The sequence below is a fragment of the Vipera berus genome, assembly GCF_964194415.1.
Source record: "Vipera berus genome assembly, chromosome: 1".
NCBI classification, from domain to species: Eukaryota; Metazoa; Chordata; class Lepidosauria; order Squamata; family Viperidae; genus Vipera; species Vipera berus.
In genome coordinates, this window is record NC_138202.1 from 278,461,173 (window position 1) to 278,478,319 (window position 17,147).

The 17,147-nt window shown below is 47.1% G+C and overlaps 1 protein-coding gene across 1 annotated transcript in view; it reads right to left on the bottom strand.

The window, feature by feature from the left end:
- Positions 1-5,686: 5,686 nt before the first annotated feature.
- Positions 5,687-17,147, bottom strand: part of EZR (ezrin) — a 48,919-nt gene continuing 37,458 nt past the window's right edge. The window contains exons 13-14 of the mRNA XM_081322719.1: positions 6,864-7,121; positions 5,687-6,288 (exon numbers count right to left, since the gene is read on the bottom strand). Coding sequence (XP_081178845.1) covers positions 6,124-6,288; positions 6,864-7,121 — 423 coding nt within the window. The 3' untranslated portion in view covers positions 5,687-6,123. The remainder of the gene's footprint in view (positions 6,289-6,863; positions 7,122-17,147) is intronic.

The following is a 17,147-nucleotide window of genomic DNA, read 5'->3' on the forward strand; positions in this document are numbered from 1 at the left end:
CGTTCTGCTTCATCATTCTTTAAATGTTTAATCAAAGTTCCCTTTCACATACCTTTGAACCCACTGGTTTCTATTCTGCCCCTGGAGCAAAGAAAAAAAAAGTCCTATCATATATGCAGTAGTGTTTTAAATATTTGTAGGCGGCCATTACATCTGCTTTAAAATCTGGTCTGAACACATTCAAAGTATAATGATAGCCATCAGCTTGCATTATATAACATAATTAAAAATTAGTCCCAAGTTTAGTGGAGTCCTCATATAGAACAGGCTTGTGCTCCTGAGGGCATAATGTGGGAGAATAAACAATTGTAGGTAACTATAACTTCCCTGCAATACTTCTGGATTTCTAGTTTGAAAATATTTTATCTGAAAAAAAGGATCTAAGTAAATAATAATAATAATAATAATAATAATAATAATAATAATAATAATAATAATAATAATAATAATAATAATAATAATAATAATAATAATAATAAGAAGAAGAAGAAGAAGAAGAAGAAGAAGAAGAAGAAGAAGAAGAAGAAGAAGAAGAAGAAGAAGAAGAAGAAGAAGTTGGAAGGGACCTTGGAGGTCATCTAGTCCAACCCCCTGCTTAGGCAGGAAACCCTATACCATTTTAGACATTGACATAAAGTCATTGGCATTTGAATGGATCTATTAAATTCCATTGATTTATTCAAGAAGTTCATTGTTTTTTTTCTTAGAGAAGATAATTATTCTAGCTAGCCCACACCTCTTGTGTTGATAGTATAGGGGGATATTAGATCACCCACCATGCCAGTGAATATCAGATGTGCAAATGGGTAGTGGAATAACATCAACAATCTCAGTGAATTTTCATGTATGACTTTCATCTTCTTCATCATTACTCTCTACATCTTGGTCTGTTAAGAATTACAACCCAGACTAACTGACAGTAGAAGCCACAGTTGGAACTAAGAACTAAGCATGAAAATGAGTCAAATAGTAATGATGGTAGATGGAGATAGCTTTATTTCTTAATTGTGTGGGAAAAGCACAACAACATAACAATTATTTTGATATCAATAGCAAGATATTCCTCAAGCCAGTTTCATTCTCAAAATATAACAAATGAGGATGTCTAGCTTGATTTGCATGAAAGTCAAACCACTTGTCTAATTTCGTACATAGATAAATAAAATATGGTGCTGGCTCCTGTATTATTATTCTGTATCTTTACTAGAAGTAAGCTTATATGTAGGTCAGGCAATTATATGACTGGCTCATCAGAAGGGGCTAGTGGCATTTATTATTATTTATTTTTACAATTTTATATCCTATATCTCATTAAAAGAAATAGCAAAATGCTCAACCGCTCTTCTTGAATATCTGTTTTTTTATTATTTTTTCCCCAGTATCTTCCCAGGTATTGATGTTAGGCTAATTGATCTGTAGTTTCCTGGATCTGTTTTTTTCCCCTTTTTTTGAAGATTTTTATTTTATTTTTATTTTTATTCCATTTATATCCCGCCCTTCTCCGAAGACTCAGGGCGGCTTACAAGCTTAGCAGTAGCCTTCATTCTATGTATATGCCTGCTTATTAGGGCTTTCGCCCCCCCCCCAAGCGGCATTATTACAAAGTCAGCTTAATTGCCCCCAACAATCTGGGTCCTGGGTACCTTATCAGTTTTTTCCAATCCTCTGGTAGTTCCCTGGTGGTCCAGGAGTTTTTAAAGATATGGTATAATGGTTCTGAGACAATATCTGCCAGCTCCTTCAGAACTCTGGGAAGTAATCCATCAGATCCCAGTGATTTATATTCATCAAGGTCACACAGGTGTTCTCTTACCATTTTCTTACTTATTTTAATTTTTATTTCTAGTCTGTCTTTTGCAATTATGTTTTGTAGGTTGGGCTATGGTTTCTTTTTGCATGCTGACTGATACAAGAATGAGCTAAGCAGCTTTGCTTTCTCTCTACCGCCTGTTACTTCCTTGCCATCTTCCCTTTTTAGTGGACTGACTGTTTCCTTGACTTTTTTCTTGTTATTTGCATGTTGCAAGAAACTTTTTGAAAATAATCTTTGACTTTTGTTGCAAGTCTTGTTCATTCTGAGCCTTTGCTTTTTGACTTCATGTTTGCATATTCAGGCTGCCTGCTGATATTCTGCCTTACGTTATGTATTCTACTTTCCATTTTTTGTACTTATCCTTTTTGTCTTTCAGTTTATCAGAGACATCTCTGTGCAACCATGCTAGTTTCTTCTTGGATTTCTTGTTTTTCTTTTTCAGTGGTATTGTGTTGAATTGAGCTTTTATGATTACATTTTTTTAGTGTTTCCCATGCTTCTTGAACTGTTTTCCCCTTTAGAATTTTTATCCATGAAATTTTGTTTGGGCTCTCTCTGTTAAAATCAGCTCTTTTAACATTAAAGACACTGATTGGATTATATTCTATTGCTCGTGTTTGCATTATATTGAATTCCAGTATGAACCAGGTTCAGATAACACCAAAGACAAGAAGCATCTAATTATTGAATGCACATCAACTTTCCCTGCACATAAGAAACAAGAAAGTTAGAATGAAGGATTCTAACTAAGCCTTCCCAAAGACATATTTGTTATCCATGTATTACATTAAAAACAAAACACACACACAAAAGCATTTGGTGATGTAAGCTTCCACCTTCAATCGGAAATGGTATAGTCCAGATACAGTCATCTCACAATGTTTCAAAGAAATAAGACATTCCTGTAATGGTGCTGATAGATAATACAATCCCTTAATGGAATGATTTCTTCAGTGGGAACTTTTCAACTGATACATCTTCTATCACAGGTATGAAGAATAAGAATTATTTCTTTCTTATGCTCCATTCTCATTTACTATTGCCTTTTCCATTTTGATTTTTTATTAGACCTTTCTCTGATTTTTTTTAAAATCAGAAAAGATAATCAACCATAATGTGTATATCTGCTCACATTTTAAACTTACAAACTTTGGAACCATGTAAATTACTTATCTAGTTGTTGCATGCTGAATTACTTTAATGTCCCCTATTCTGGATTTCCTTGTAATAGCCTTCTCTTTAATAAACAACCCAAGGACCAAAGTTAGCAGCTATGACACAAACAAGAGTAAATTGAATAATTCTCAGCTTGATTTGTATCCTGCTAGACTCTTTCTGTGGCAATCAATTCTTTCCCTATTGCCAAATGATCCATTTACAGTTAAAAGCCAACTGAATGCATAAGGTTGTACAACTGAAACAAATAACTACTCCAAATCCAGTTCAACTGTAAAATAGTTGTGCATGTTTTATTTGATGTTATGCATAGAGGAAATAATGAATAATCCATCTAAGAGTGAAAACTGGCATAAAGTTAACTCAAGAACTGGCCAATATTTTTCCTTTCCTCCTCTTTTTTGGTTTCTAACCAGTTGTGTCAATGTAGAATTCTTATGAACTCTGAAAGCTGTATGATTTTAATATTTTTCTCAAAGGTTTTATCCAGTTATGCAGAGATCACTCCATTCCAATCCCCCACCAAACACCAATTTCCCAAGAGAAACCTATTAGTCCCTCTATAAATCCTTTATAGAACAGTACAGGTAGTCCTCTTGTTAAAACCTAATTTGAGCCTCTGTATCCCCATTATTTCAGTAAACAAAAATGGTAAAACTTTAATAACCTTTTCTCAAATACCTTCACTAGCATCTTCGGGGATTGCTCTACATCTCATCCCTCTGAATTGCAACAGAGCCAAATTATTTATTGTCTTTTCAATTCTCTGCCTTTTAAGTTTTGCCTTATTCTCCAGAATCACCACTTTGTCATTAGTTTTACATCCCCAGAAGCTTATTTTACATAGATTACCACTTTATCTCCTACTGTATCTCCTTTTTCATCTTTGCAAATCCTTGAGCCATTCTTTTCCAAAATACTACATATTACCTCAAGATCCTGATAAAGCAGGAATGCAGAATGCTATGCTGGCATTTGAATATATATGAATGCAGCTGTCCTGCTGAACAAAGGAAGCTCAAAAAAGGATGGGAAAACACCCCCTCCTCTTTTAATTGTAATTATTTCTCATATTCACAAGGCTACAGACAATGCAAACCTATCTAGAACTGAGGTGAAACAAAAACATACATTTACAGGACACAAATCACGTTGGACTTAAGTGGAGTATCTAAACAATGAGTTACCCTGGCTAAGAAGACATGCTTTATGCTTTACTCATAAGATGTAATTATGGCCTGTTACAGGTTTAGCACAACCTCAGTCTAATGTTTTCCAAACCCAAGCTAGTCTAAAGTTAAACAATCACTAGCCTTCCAAGAAAATGACATGGAATGAAGAAGCCACCAGTTCTTTCATTCCACTTTGATTTTTCATCACCCACAAGTAGGGGTGATCTTTCCTGGGAAACAAATGATAAAGCCTTTCAGATTCCTGAGTGTGGTCGCTCTGATCAGGCTATTGCACTTTCTTTTCAGAAAACAGGAAAGCAAAACAAAACAAACCACCCTTCCTGTGATGTATTATCATGCAGATTGCTGGCTATCTGATCTTGGCAGTGGAGGTGATGGCAGCTGCCATTCCTATTGTTAATACCAGTACTGTTCAATAATCAGCTGGTTCAGTTGCTAGACTATGATTAAGGCTAAACATGGGTCACACTATTGAGAAACCTTACCACTGGTTAAGGCTTATAGTTATTAACTTAATTTCCACCTTGCATCCAAGGCAAATGTTTTGCTGTTCTGTGTTATTAGCTTATATATTGAACTTAATTAAAAATTTACCCTGTGTTATAACTTCTTCCATAATTATTGTTTTACCTTTCTGTTTTATTATTAATATTCTCTGTCACTTGAACAAATGGGTTGCTTCATAGTTTTCCAGAAAAAAAGAACTGGAGAAATTTAAGAAAGAAAATGTTGCCTTGCAGATTTTTATTTATGGGTAGATTGCATTCAACAAATAATCCCACCACACTATATCAGGATTCCAGAGGTATAAACTTCAAAATACAAAGCAGCATAGAACATTGTATGTAGAGCAGGACTAGCAACATGCTGTACTCTGACACTGATGATTTCAGAAGCCTAAAATTGGGATCTGGGGGGCTAGGAGGTGGTGGTGGTCAAATGGCGGTTAACAAGGGGGCAGTGAGGCAAATCTATAGCAACTCTCTTCAACAGAGACATTTTAAAAAGCTGATAAAGTCCCTTCATGGCTGGAGTCTGAAACGGTACCATTTTTTAAAAATTAGAAAATTTGTTAGAAAAAATAGGATTAGTGAAATTATTTATATTGAATTACAGGCATGCATTACAATTTTCTTTCAAGTAAAAAAATCATCTTTACAAATGTTTTCTAGATCATGCCTCACCCAAGAGTTGATTTTTTTTTCAAAATATCATTTGTTTAACAAGTCAAGAAATAATAACAAAATATACAAAGCAAAAAACCCTTTTCAAACTAGAATTATATGTTACTTATATTTTTAACACATATATATTATATATAAATATGATACTACAGCTGACTGGTTAAGCTGCAGTTCAACACTTGAATAATATTGAACATCGACAATTTCCCTCTATTTCTGATATAAGAAAGACATCCAAGCGTGCCTGTCATTTACTCCCTTTGAGTGATCATCGGGAACCTCTCCGATTCAAGGTGAAAGTTTTTTAGAGTCCTTTTGTGACTTTTTTATAGGAATAACAAGAGATGAGGAGTGACTTAAGACTTAAGAACATTATAAACTTCAAATACGGTGGATGTTTAAGAACAAGAAACCTAGCACAACATTTCCCTACACCCAAACAAATCTGGATATACTTGTGGTAGTAAAAAGCCTTCTATTAAAGCTGCAGAACTCTTAACGTGTAGGAAAAAAGTGATTGTGAGACATCCTTTAACAATATTTTTTTGACACAATATTAATATGATTTCATTACATCTCTGACTGTTCTCCTTGTTATACTTAAATCCTGGTGGCTGCTTTTATTAAATTCAGCTGACACCTGACAGTGTGGGAGTTTTATTTATTTATTTACTGGTATGACTTTGCAAGTGACCTTCCAAGAAGAAATGTCAACATTCAAAATCTGCATTTCCCAGAGTCTTCATTGAAACTTTATTTACATAGCTTCAAATTCATCAATTCTCTGCTTGGTGTTCCCTTGTCGTATCTGCCTCAGTGTCTTGTACTTGTCTCGGCCTTGTCGCATATTCTCTGTGTGGATGAGGTCATTCTGAGTCTTCTTTTCATCATCTCTGGCCTGAGCTAGTTCATCAGTCAGCGTCTACAACATTTAAACACAGTATTACAGACATGCACAAATAATAAATATGTGAAACTTACGTTATGATGAAAACAAAAAAAAACTAACATGAAATTTTGCAAATGCAATCTGAAGGTGTTTTCTACGTATCATTCTTCTATGGTCCAGAAATATGCATAGTTAAGTCTAAGAGCCTACAATGGTTAGTGTTAGAAGATAAAAGATCTGGATCATCTAAATTTGTCAACCATTTTTTACCTTCCACTATAAGTTACATGGTAGCAAAGATTTCTAGATTATGTCCTACATCATTATCTTCTTTCTTCATAAAATGTAAAACCTTTCTTAACGCTTTAAAACAGGGGTCTTCAAACTCGGCCCTTTTATGACTCATGGACTTCAACTCCCAGAATTCCTCAGCCAGTTTGCCTAGCTGAAGAATTCTAGGAGTTGAAGTCCATGAGTCATAAAAGGGCCGAGTTTGAAGACCCCTGCTTTAAAAGAAAGATACAATTACAATCTTTCTCCTTTCTTGGGCAGATTATAAAATGGTACACAGAATGATAATAAATGCTTTCGTATTACTAACAGATTACCTTCAGTTGTCTTTGGACACGCTCATTCTTTTCGGCTTCAGTAATTCGCTTTTCCTCATTACGATCATTCAGTATGCCTTCACTTGAGAATTCTGCACTGTAGCCAGAGGACTCAATTCCTTCATCTTGAAGATTATCATGGACATGATAGTTCACTGGTTCATATGTAGGTGGAGGTGGAGGTGGAGGAGGTGGAGCAGTCATTACCAGGTGTAATTCTTCCTTTGTTTTCACGAGATCATCTTGGGCTTCTTTAGCCTAGAAAAGGGAAACCAAGAAGAATGTTTCCAATGTTCAAGTTTCCAGTGAAAGTGTTATTTAAAAAATAGGTGACATAGGATATGACATTTTGTGTGTTCCCCAAATAATCTTAAAATATACAGATTTATGATAATTTAATTCCTCAATAAAGTTAGAATTAAGATTGCTGGAAGAAATATCAACAACCTAAGATATGCAGATGATACCACTCTAATGGCAGAAAGTGAAGAAGAACTAAAGAGCCTCTTGTTGTGGGTGAAGAAGGAGAGTGCAAAACTTGGGTTGAAACTTAACATTAAGAAAACCAAGATCATGGCATCCGGCCATCTCAATTCCTGGCAAATAGATGGGGAAGAAATAGGGGTAGTGACAGATTTTATTTTCCTGGGCTCCAAGATCACTGCAGATGGGGACTGTAGCCAAGAAATTAAAAGACGCTTGCTCCTTGGGAGGAAAGCCATGGCAAATCTAGACAGCACACTAAAAAGCAGAGACATCACCCTGTCAACAAAAGTGCATATAGTCAAGGCTATGGTCTTCCCAGTTGCAATGTATGGCTGTGAAAGTTGGACCATAAAAAAGGCTGAGCGCCAAAGAACTGAGGCCTTTGAACTATGGTGCTGGAGAAGACTCCTGCGAGTCCCTTGGACTGCAAGGTGATTAAACCTGTCTGTCCTAAAGGAGATCAACCCTGACTGCTCTTTAGAAGGCCAGATCCTGAAGCTAAAACTCAAATACTTTGGCCACCTAATGAGAAGGAAGGACTCACTGGAGAAGAGCCTAATAATGGGAAAGATTGGGGGCAATAGAAGAAGGGGACGACAGAACGAGGTGGTTGGATGGAGTCACTGAAGCAGTAGGCGTGAGCTTAAATGGACTCCAGAAGATGGTAGAGGACAGGAAGGCCTGGAGGAACGTTGTCCATAGGGTTGCGATGGGTCGGACACGACTTCGCAGCTAACAACAATGCCTCAATTAATAATTTAATTTTTAACTATGCCGCCATTCTCTTTTCCCAATGACTATGTTCCTGACTCTCAACCTTATCCTCCTTCCAGGCTCAGATGCACTTTTCTATTCACCCATATTGGCAAATGCAGTTTGTGTTCCCCTAAATTATGTAATGTGGCTCAATTGTTTAGCCACCTGGCCAGCTGTTTGACGAGAAACTGTTCCCCAAAGTTTTGACATATTTAACTACGGAATCCTCCATCTCAAAATAGACTTGAATGATTTAAAAGACAATAGTCAAACCTGTGAGTAATAAAGCTATGAGTGTTACTAATTTAGTCACAATGGCTATGCATTACTTGTACTATTAGATGCAATATGCTTCTGAATACAATATTTGGGAAACACAAGTTGGTATAGTTATATGTTGTAATGTATTACTTGCAAGAATATTAGTGGCTAAAAAGAGCCATCTCTGTGTGAATGGCTCTTACCTCTGATGCAACCTGCAAATTATCAATAAAACCTAGCTGTGTACTGAATTTGTCTTTCTTATTATTTATGTCTGTTGTGTAAACATAACATAAAGTTAGAAGTCAACTGAGAAGCTCTGAACAGTGCAGGTGTAATCAACAGTCTCTAGGTTTAGGTTTTGTTGGAATTTTGGAGAAAATGGAAACAAAGGTTTGAGCTTTATGGTGGCTAGCAGGGCCAATAAAAATAATAAGAAATTACAAGCAGTCTTGTTTCAGCTTGTTGACGGAGAGGAGGCAACAGACATATTTAATACATTCTAATTTGAAGAGAAGTTTAATAAGCAGATATTGCAGGTGTTGAGAAATCCGAAACTTGCTATTACCAAGAAAGGACATTGCATAAGGGAGGAATACAATTTTTACAAGAAAACAGAGAGACTTATGTAACAGAATTAAAACTTTTAATGCAGTCTTGTGAGTTTGGACAGTTACGTGACTTTAAGTAAGGACTGTGGCCTATATGGAATAAGACCTGAAAGAGTAAGAGTCAGATTGTTAGGGACAGATGATTTAACACTGGAACATGCTGTCAATGTTTGCAGAGCTGAGGAGTAGGTTGTAGGTTGAGCATACCGATAAGGAACTGGTTATTTTGAGAAGTCATGAGAAGGCCTCTAGAAAAGTTAAACCCCAGCCATCTGTTGTAATGCCAAAGACCAAAGATTGGAAGCACCCATGTCTGAGATACAGTTTCTCAAAAGCGCATGGGGCAGTGGTTGGAAAAAAAATGCAGAAAATGTGGGTGGCTGAATCTTTTATAAAAAGTGAAGAACTAAGAACAAAAACTGTATATCGTATGAGAAAGAAGCTTCTTCAGAGCTTTGTAATGGACTGATTAAAATGGAAGTTTAGAAGTTGAATGGGCTGTTTGTTTAGTTATTAATGTTGTAAAACTGTAATGTTTAAAATTCATATGGGGGAATAAGTATTAGGTTTATAGCCTGTATAAAGTTGTTCAGAGTTAAAAGCAGTAACTCAGGGGTGTCAAACTCAATTTCATTGAGGGCCGCATCAGCATTGCGGTTGCCCTCAGGGGGCCAGGTGGGTATGGCCAGGGTGGGCGTGGCCTACTGGGTGGGCGTGGCTAGAGTGCGTATGGCCTACTGGGTGGGCGTGGCCAGCTCTACATCATTCGCATCAAGGGTGCCTATGGGGGCCTGGGTAGGAGTGGGACAGATCTGAGGGTCTCTGGCAGAAGGAGGGTCTCTGGGCCAGGGTCAAGGCAGTGGGGGCCGTTCCTTCACTGTTTCCAAGATGGCTTTGCGGGCCACATGAAACCACTTCCCGAGCCGGATCTGGCCCCCAGGCCTTGTGTTTGACATGTCTGCAGTAACTGATTTAAATCTTGTGTTCATTTGGACTGAGGTAAAGTACGTAGGACATCTGCTAACCTCTAATGACAAGAAACTTGACAAAAACAAAGACTGAAGCCATGGTTAAAATACCAAGAAGAAAACAGATGTACAGTGGTTTTTCAGTATGACCAATTTCCCCCCCCCAGGAGTCCCTAGGGAGAAGGGCGGTATAGAAATCAAATAAATGAAATAAATGAAATAAATGAATTACTACTGTGATAATTCCATTAAGTCTATTGTTGTTACATGAGATTTCAGTGGATATCAGTACAAGAAGAAGCAGTTAATATACTTTGTTACTAATGACTGAATCTGCATTCAAATATTATAATGTGACAAAACTACGATGGTGTCAGCGGATGGCAGCATATCTAGTTTAGCTGCAGTACTCCTTCAGTGAGGAGTTCCAATGCCATATACATCTAGAGCCAGGATTTTTTAATTGCTTTCTTTTATGGAGTAGAAGTTTCAGTAGAGCCTGACCACAAACCTTTGAAAGCTATTTTAAGCGAACCATTATACAGAGTGCTTCAATTGTGGTTACTAATGTCAAGTACCTAATGAACCTGGAAAAGAAATAATATTTTTTGAGATCTTGTCTAGAGGTATTTTTTTTTAATTTAACAGTCATAAATTTATGTTTTGGATTGCGCTGATGTTACAGCTGATAGGATGGGGTCTTATTATTATCTATGTCTGAGAGGAAACAGAATTTAAATATATTACATTACATGATAAGTCCTTATCATTATTGAAGACAATTATTTCATTTTGATAAAGAAAGCAAGGTCCAGAAAATACCGTATATACTTGAGTATAAGCCGAATTTTTCAGCCCACTTTTTGGGCTGAAAAACTCCACTTCGGCTTATACTCCAGTCAACAAAAAAAAGAACTGTCCCTTCATTCGGAACAGGCTGCTGAGAGAAGGGAGCGGCAGAGCCTTGCAGAGCTGGCGGCAGTCCAGCGTTGTTTCTCCCCCTCGTGCGTGCGTGTGTGTGTCAGACCCACGGGAATGGCTGGTAGGGAAGCGGCATTCCGGCATTCCCCCCCTTCCTGTGTGTCGAGCCCACGGGGCTTGACACACAGAGAAACGCAAATGCCGGACTGCCGCCACCTTTACTAGCCATTCCTGCGGGTCTGACACACACACACACACACACACACAAACACACATGCCGCCGGGCTCGGCTCCTCGGCAGGAGGGGCAGCCCCCGCTGCGCCCCCTCCCCTCCCGGCCCGCAGCGCCACGCCGCCGCCGCTTCCTCCGGGCAAGTCGGGGGGGCTTGCGGGGCGAAGGCCAGGGGGCAGGCAGGGCGGGAGGGCGGCCGCGCAGCTCAGCGCCGCCCCGAAGCCACAGCCAGCCGCCGCTTCCCCCCCCATCGCTCGCTCGCCCGCGCAGCCCCGAACTCGCCCCAACTCACCGCCAGCCGCCGCTCGCCCCCCATTGCTCGCTCGCCCGCGCAGCCCCGAACTCGCCCCAACTCACCGCCAGCCGCCGCTCGCCCCCCATGGCTCGCTCGCCCGCGCAGCCCCGAACTCGCCCCAACTCACCGCCAGCCGCCGCTCGCTCGCCCGCGCAGCCCCGAACTCGCCCCAACTCACCGCCAGCCGCCGCTTCCCCCCATTGCTCGCTCGCCCGCGCAGCCCCGAACTCGCCCCAACTCACCGCCAGCCGCTGCTCCCCCCATCGCTCGCTCGCCCGCGCAGCCCCAAACTCGCCCCAACTCACCGCCAGCCGCCGCTTCCCCCCATCGCTCGCTCGCCCGCGCAGCCCCGAACTCGCCCCAACTCACCGCCAGCCGCCGCTCGCCCCCCATCGCTCGCTCGCCCGCGCAGCCCCGAACTCGCCCCAACTCACCGCCAGCCGCCGCTCGCTCGCCCGCGCAGCCCCGAACTCGCCCCAACTCACCGCCAGCCGCCGCTTCCCCCCATCGCTCGCTCGCCCGCGCAGCCCCGAACTCGCCCCAACTCACCGCCAGCCGCCGCTCGCCCCCCATCGCTCGCTCGCCCGCGCAGCCCCGAACTCGCCCCAACTCACCGCCAGCCGCCGCTCGCTCGCCCGCGCAGCCCCGAACTCGCCCCAACTCACCGCCAGCCGCCGCTCGCCCCCCATTGCTCGCTCGCCCGCGCAGCCCCGAACTCGCCCCAACTCACCGCCAGCCGCCGCTCGCCCCCCATGGCTCGCTCGCCCGCGCAGCCCCGAACTCGCCCCAACTCACCGCCAGCCGCCGCTCGCTCGCCCGCGCAGCCCCGAACTCGCCCCAACTCACCGCCAGCCGCCGCTTCCCCCCATTGCTCGCTCGCCCGCGCAGCCCCGAACTCGCCCCAACTCACCGCCAGCCGCTGCTCCCCCCATCGCTCGCTCGCCCGCGCAGCCCCAAACTCGCCCCAACTCACCGCCAGCCGCCGCTTCCCCCCATCGCTCGCTCGCCCGCGCAGCCCCGAACTCGCCCCAACTCACCGCCAGCCGCCGCTCGCCCCCCATCGCTCGCTCGCCCGCGCAGCCCCGAACTCGCCCCAACTCACCGCCAGCCGCCGCTCGCTCGCCCGCGCAGCCCCGAACTCGCCCCAACTCACCGCCAGCCGCCGCTCGCCCCCCATTGCTCGCTCGCCCGCGCAGCCCCGAACTCGCCCCAACTCACCGCCAGCCGCCGCTCGCCCCCCATGGCTCGCTCGCCCGCGCAGCCCCGAACTCGCCCCAACTCACCGCCAGCCGCCGCTCGCTCGCCCGCGCAGCCCCGAACTCGCCCCAACTCACCGCCAGCCGCCGCTTCCCCCCATTGATCGCTCGCCCGCGCAGCCCCGAACTCGCCCCAACTCACCGCCAGCCGCTGCTCCCCCCATCGCTCGCTCGCCCGCGCAGCCCCAAACTCGCCCCAACTCACCGCCAGCCGCCGCTTCCCCCCATCGCTCGCTCGCCCGCGCAGCCCCGAACTCGCCCCAACTCACCGCCAGCCGCCGCTCGCCCCCCATCGCTCGCTCGCCCGCGCAGCCCCGAACTCGCCCCAACTCACCGCCAGCCGCCGCTCGCTCGCCCGCGCAGCCCCGAACTCGCCCCAACTCACCGCCAGCCGCCGCTTCCCCCCATCGCTCGCTCGCCCGCGCAGCCCCGAACTCGCCCCAACTCACCGCCAGCCGCCGCTCGCCCCCCATCGCTCGCTCGCCCGCGCAGCCCCGAACTCGCCCCAACTCACCGCCAGCCGCCGCTCGCTCGCCCGCGCAGCCCCGAACTCGCCCCAACTCACCGCCAGCCGCTTCCCCCCATCGCTCGCTCGCCCGCGCAGCCCCGAACTCGCCCCAACTCACCGCCAGCCGCCGCTCGCCCCCCATCGCTCGCTCGCCCGCGCAGCCCCAAACTCGCCCCAACTCACCGCCAGCCGCCGCTCGCTCGCCCGCGCAGCCCCGAACTCGCCCCAACTCACCGCCAGCCGCCGCTTCCCCCCATCGCTCGCTCGCCCGCGCAGCCCCGAACTCGCCCCAACTCACCGCCAGCCGCCGCTCGCCCCCCATCGCTCGCTCGCCCGCGCAGCCCCAAACTCGCCCCAACTCACCGCCAGCCGCCGCTCGCTCGCCCGCGCAGCCCCGAACTCGCCCCAACTCACCGCCAGCCGCCGCTTCCCCCCATCGCTCGCTCGCCCGCGCAGCCCCGAACTCGCCCCAACTCACCGCCAGCCGCCGCTCGCTCGCCCGCGCAGCCCCGAACTCGCCCCAACTCACCGCCAGCCGCCGCTTCCCCCCATCGCTCGCTCGCCCGCGCAGCCCCGAACTCGCCCCAACTCACCGCCAGCCGCTGCTCCCCCCCATCGCTCGCTCGCCCGCGCAGCCCCGAACTCGCCCCAACTCACCGCCAGCCGCCGCTCGCCCCCCATCGCTCGCTCGCCCGCGCAGCCCCGAACTCGCCCCAACTCACCGCCATCCGCTGCTCCCCCCCATTGCTCGCTCGCCCGCGCAGCCCCGAACTCGCCCCAACTCACCGCCATCCGCTGCTCCCCCCCAATGCTCGCTCGCCCGCGCAGCCCCGAACTCGGCCCAACTCACCGCCAGCCGCTGCTCGCCCCCATTGCTCGCTCGCCCGCGCAGCCCCGAACTCGGCCCAACTCACCGCCATCCGCTGCTCCCCCCCATTGCTCGCTCGCCCGCGCAGCCCCGAACTCGCCCCAACTCACCGCCATCCGCTGCTCCCCCCCATTGCTCGCTCGCCCGCGCAGCCCCGAACTCGGCCCAACTCACCGCCAGCCGCTGCTCGCCCCCCGCTCGCCCGCTGCCTCGCCCGTGCCGCCCCAACGCCACAGCCAGCCGCCGCTCGCAGGCCTTTCCGCCTCCCTCCCCTTTGGGCAGCGCTCCGCCCGGCGCCTTCCCTCCCCCGCTCTCCGCCGCCTGGCGACGCGCACACTGGCGCAGCGGGGCTGAAAGGAAGCCGGTCCCTTCCCTTCACTCCCCGCTTAGTGCCCGAGTCATGGCTGCTGACGGGGTGGATGAACGCTGCTGTCAGCGCCCAGTTCGGGCAATGTGACTCCGACGGCCCCGCCGTATTTCTCGGACAGCAGCCCGAGAGGTAAAAAAAACCCTCATCTCTCTCCCCAGCCTCGTCTCCCGGCACGTTGGCCCCAAACTCCCCATCGGCTTTCCTGGCGTCGCTGCCAAGTTCGAGGGGAGAAGAAGAAGAAGAGCGGGGCGCGGGGGTGGGGGTGGGGGCTGACGGAGCGGACGAGCTTGGGCGGCGGGGCAGAATTCCGCGGGTCGCTTTTGAGGCCGCGGGAGCGAACCGTCTCCAGTTCTTCTGTTTACTCCCGGCTTTAGGCAGCTCCAGGCGCGCTGGGGAGTGAATTTGGGGGCGGAAGGGGTGCATCTCTTTGCGCCCCCCAGGCCTCCCTAGCTGCTTTGTTGATGGCAAGGGAGAATTGGGGATCGGAGTGGGGGGCATCGGCTTGGAAGGGGGCGGGGACGTGGCTGCTGCGGAGAGGACTCCGCTGTCCTTGAGGCAAGGCTGAAGCTCCTGAGCCTTCTTCCCATTTGCCTGGCTCTCTGCGCTTCCCTCCTTTCCCTCCCCCCCCACAATTTTGCTGAATCAGGGGGCTTCTCTTGAGAAACGGGCATGAGGAGGGAAACAACGCTTGACTGCCCCCCCCCACACACACAAAAGCGGCAAAAGCGGGGGGGGAGAGAGAGAGAAACGCCTTGTTCTCTCGTCTCAGCGGAGACTTGTTTCGAGGGATCCAGCCTCTGTCACTGGGCAGCTGACAGAAAGGGGCGGCAGAAGCTGCATCCCCCGAAAGAAGTCTTCGCCGAGAAAATGGGCGCTGAGATTTTCTCGGCGAAGACTCACCTTCTCCCGTTCACCTTCAGCAGCTCCGCCAGGCCCGTCCAGTGCCCTGCTAGCAGAGCTTGACAAATGCAAAAGCTGCTTTGGTTAAATACTGGAAGGTTTAGTGATTAACCCACCCCACCCCACCCGGTCTTCTTGCTGTTTCTCCCCATCCTCACTCCTACCCACAGGGGCTCTCTGCCTCTTCTACTACTTTTTCTTTCTTTCTTTTTTGCTGAGGTGTGCGTCTCTCTCTCTCTCTCTCTCTCTCTCTCTCTCTCTCTCTCTCTCTCTCGTGTGTTATCTCGAACCAGATGGGATGGCAAAGTCAAATGCAAATGGGGATCTTGCAGATCTTGCCCTGCCTTCCCCCCCACGGTTACCTTCTGTTCTTGATGAGCTCACGAGTGCTCAAGGACAAAATAGGGCTGGGCAGAGCCGGCAGTTAAAAATAGGATGCAGATAAAAGGAAAGGTAAGGAGGGGTTCAGGTTGAGAGGAGAGGCTGCGTAGCCTTAGTGTAACTCCTGTTTGGGCTGACTGGGTTGCCTCCGATGGGCTCTGACAGTGGAACAGAATGGAATAGAAAATATGGAATGGAATGGAACAGAACGTAGAACAGAACAGAACAGAACAGAACAGAATAGAATAGAATAGAAATATAGAAAGTGAATGGAATAGAATAGAATAGAATAGAAATATAGAAAGTGAATAGAATAGAATAGAATAGAATAGAATAGAATAGAATAGAAATATAGAAAGTGAATGGAATAGAATAGAATAGAATAGAAATATAGAAAGTGAATAGAATAGAATAGAATAGAATAGAATAGAATAGAATAGAATAGAATAGAATAGAGAATGGTAATAAGAATAGAATAGAATAGAATAGAATAGAATAGAATAGAATAGAATAGAATAGAATAGAATAGAAATATAGAAAGTGAATGGAATAGAATAGAATAGAATAGAAATATAGAAAGTGAATAGAATAGAATAGAATAGAATAGAATAGAATAGAATAGAATAGAATAGAATAGAATAGAATAGAATAGAATAGAGCTGGAAGGGACCTTGGAGGTCTTCTAGTCCAGCCCCTTGCTCAAGCAGGAGGACCTATACCAGTGGTGGTGAACCTATGGCACGCCTGCCAGAGGTGGCACTCAGAGCCCTCTCTGTTGGCACGTGCGCCACCACCGCTGCCAGCAGCAGGTCCTTGTCGGTTGGTGGACTGGAAGAAAAGGGAGGGGGAAGCATTTTACATGCGTGCATGCGTGCACGGGGCCACGAGCAGGCACATGCTGCAAAGGGGGCGGGGCTAGTGCCTGCGTGATACTCACTAGCCCAGCCCCATTCTCACGTGGTGCGGTGCCTTGTATCTGCACCCTGCGGCGCGGCGGTTGGCGTTTTTGTGCCTTGCGGTACGGTGGCCCATTTTTTGCTCCCCCTTTTTTTTTCGTGCCAGAGGCGGCACTCAGAGGCGCCTCCCTGTCCCCTCCCCCGAGGGCACCAGAATGCCGATGCTGCCTTGGCACTTTGTGATAAACAAGTGGGTTTTGGCTTGCGGTTTGGGCACTCGGTCTCTAAAAGTTTTGCCACCACTGACCAATACCATCTCAGACAGGTGAATGTCCAGTCTCTTCTTAAAAACCTCCAGTGATGGAGCACTCTTGATTTCTGGTGGCAAGCTGTTCCACTGGGCAGCTGAGAGAAAGGGGCGGCAGAAGCTGCATCCCCCGAAAGAAGTCTTCGCCGAGAAAATGGGCGCTGAGACGCCTCATTCTCTCGCTCAGCGGAGACTTCTTTCGCGAGATCCAGCCTCTGCCGTGCTGCACCGAGAGAACAGCAAGCCGCCCCATTCTCTCGGCGGAGCAC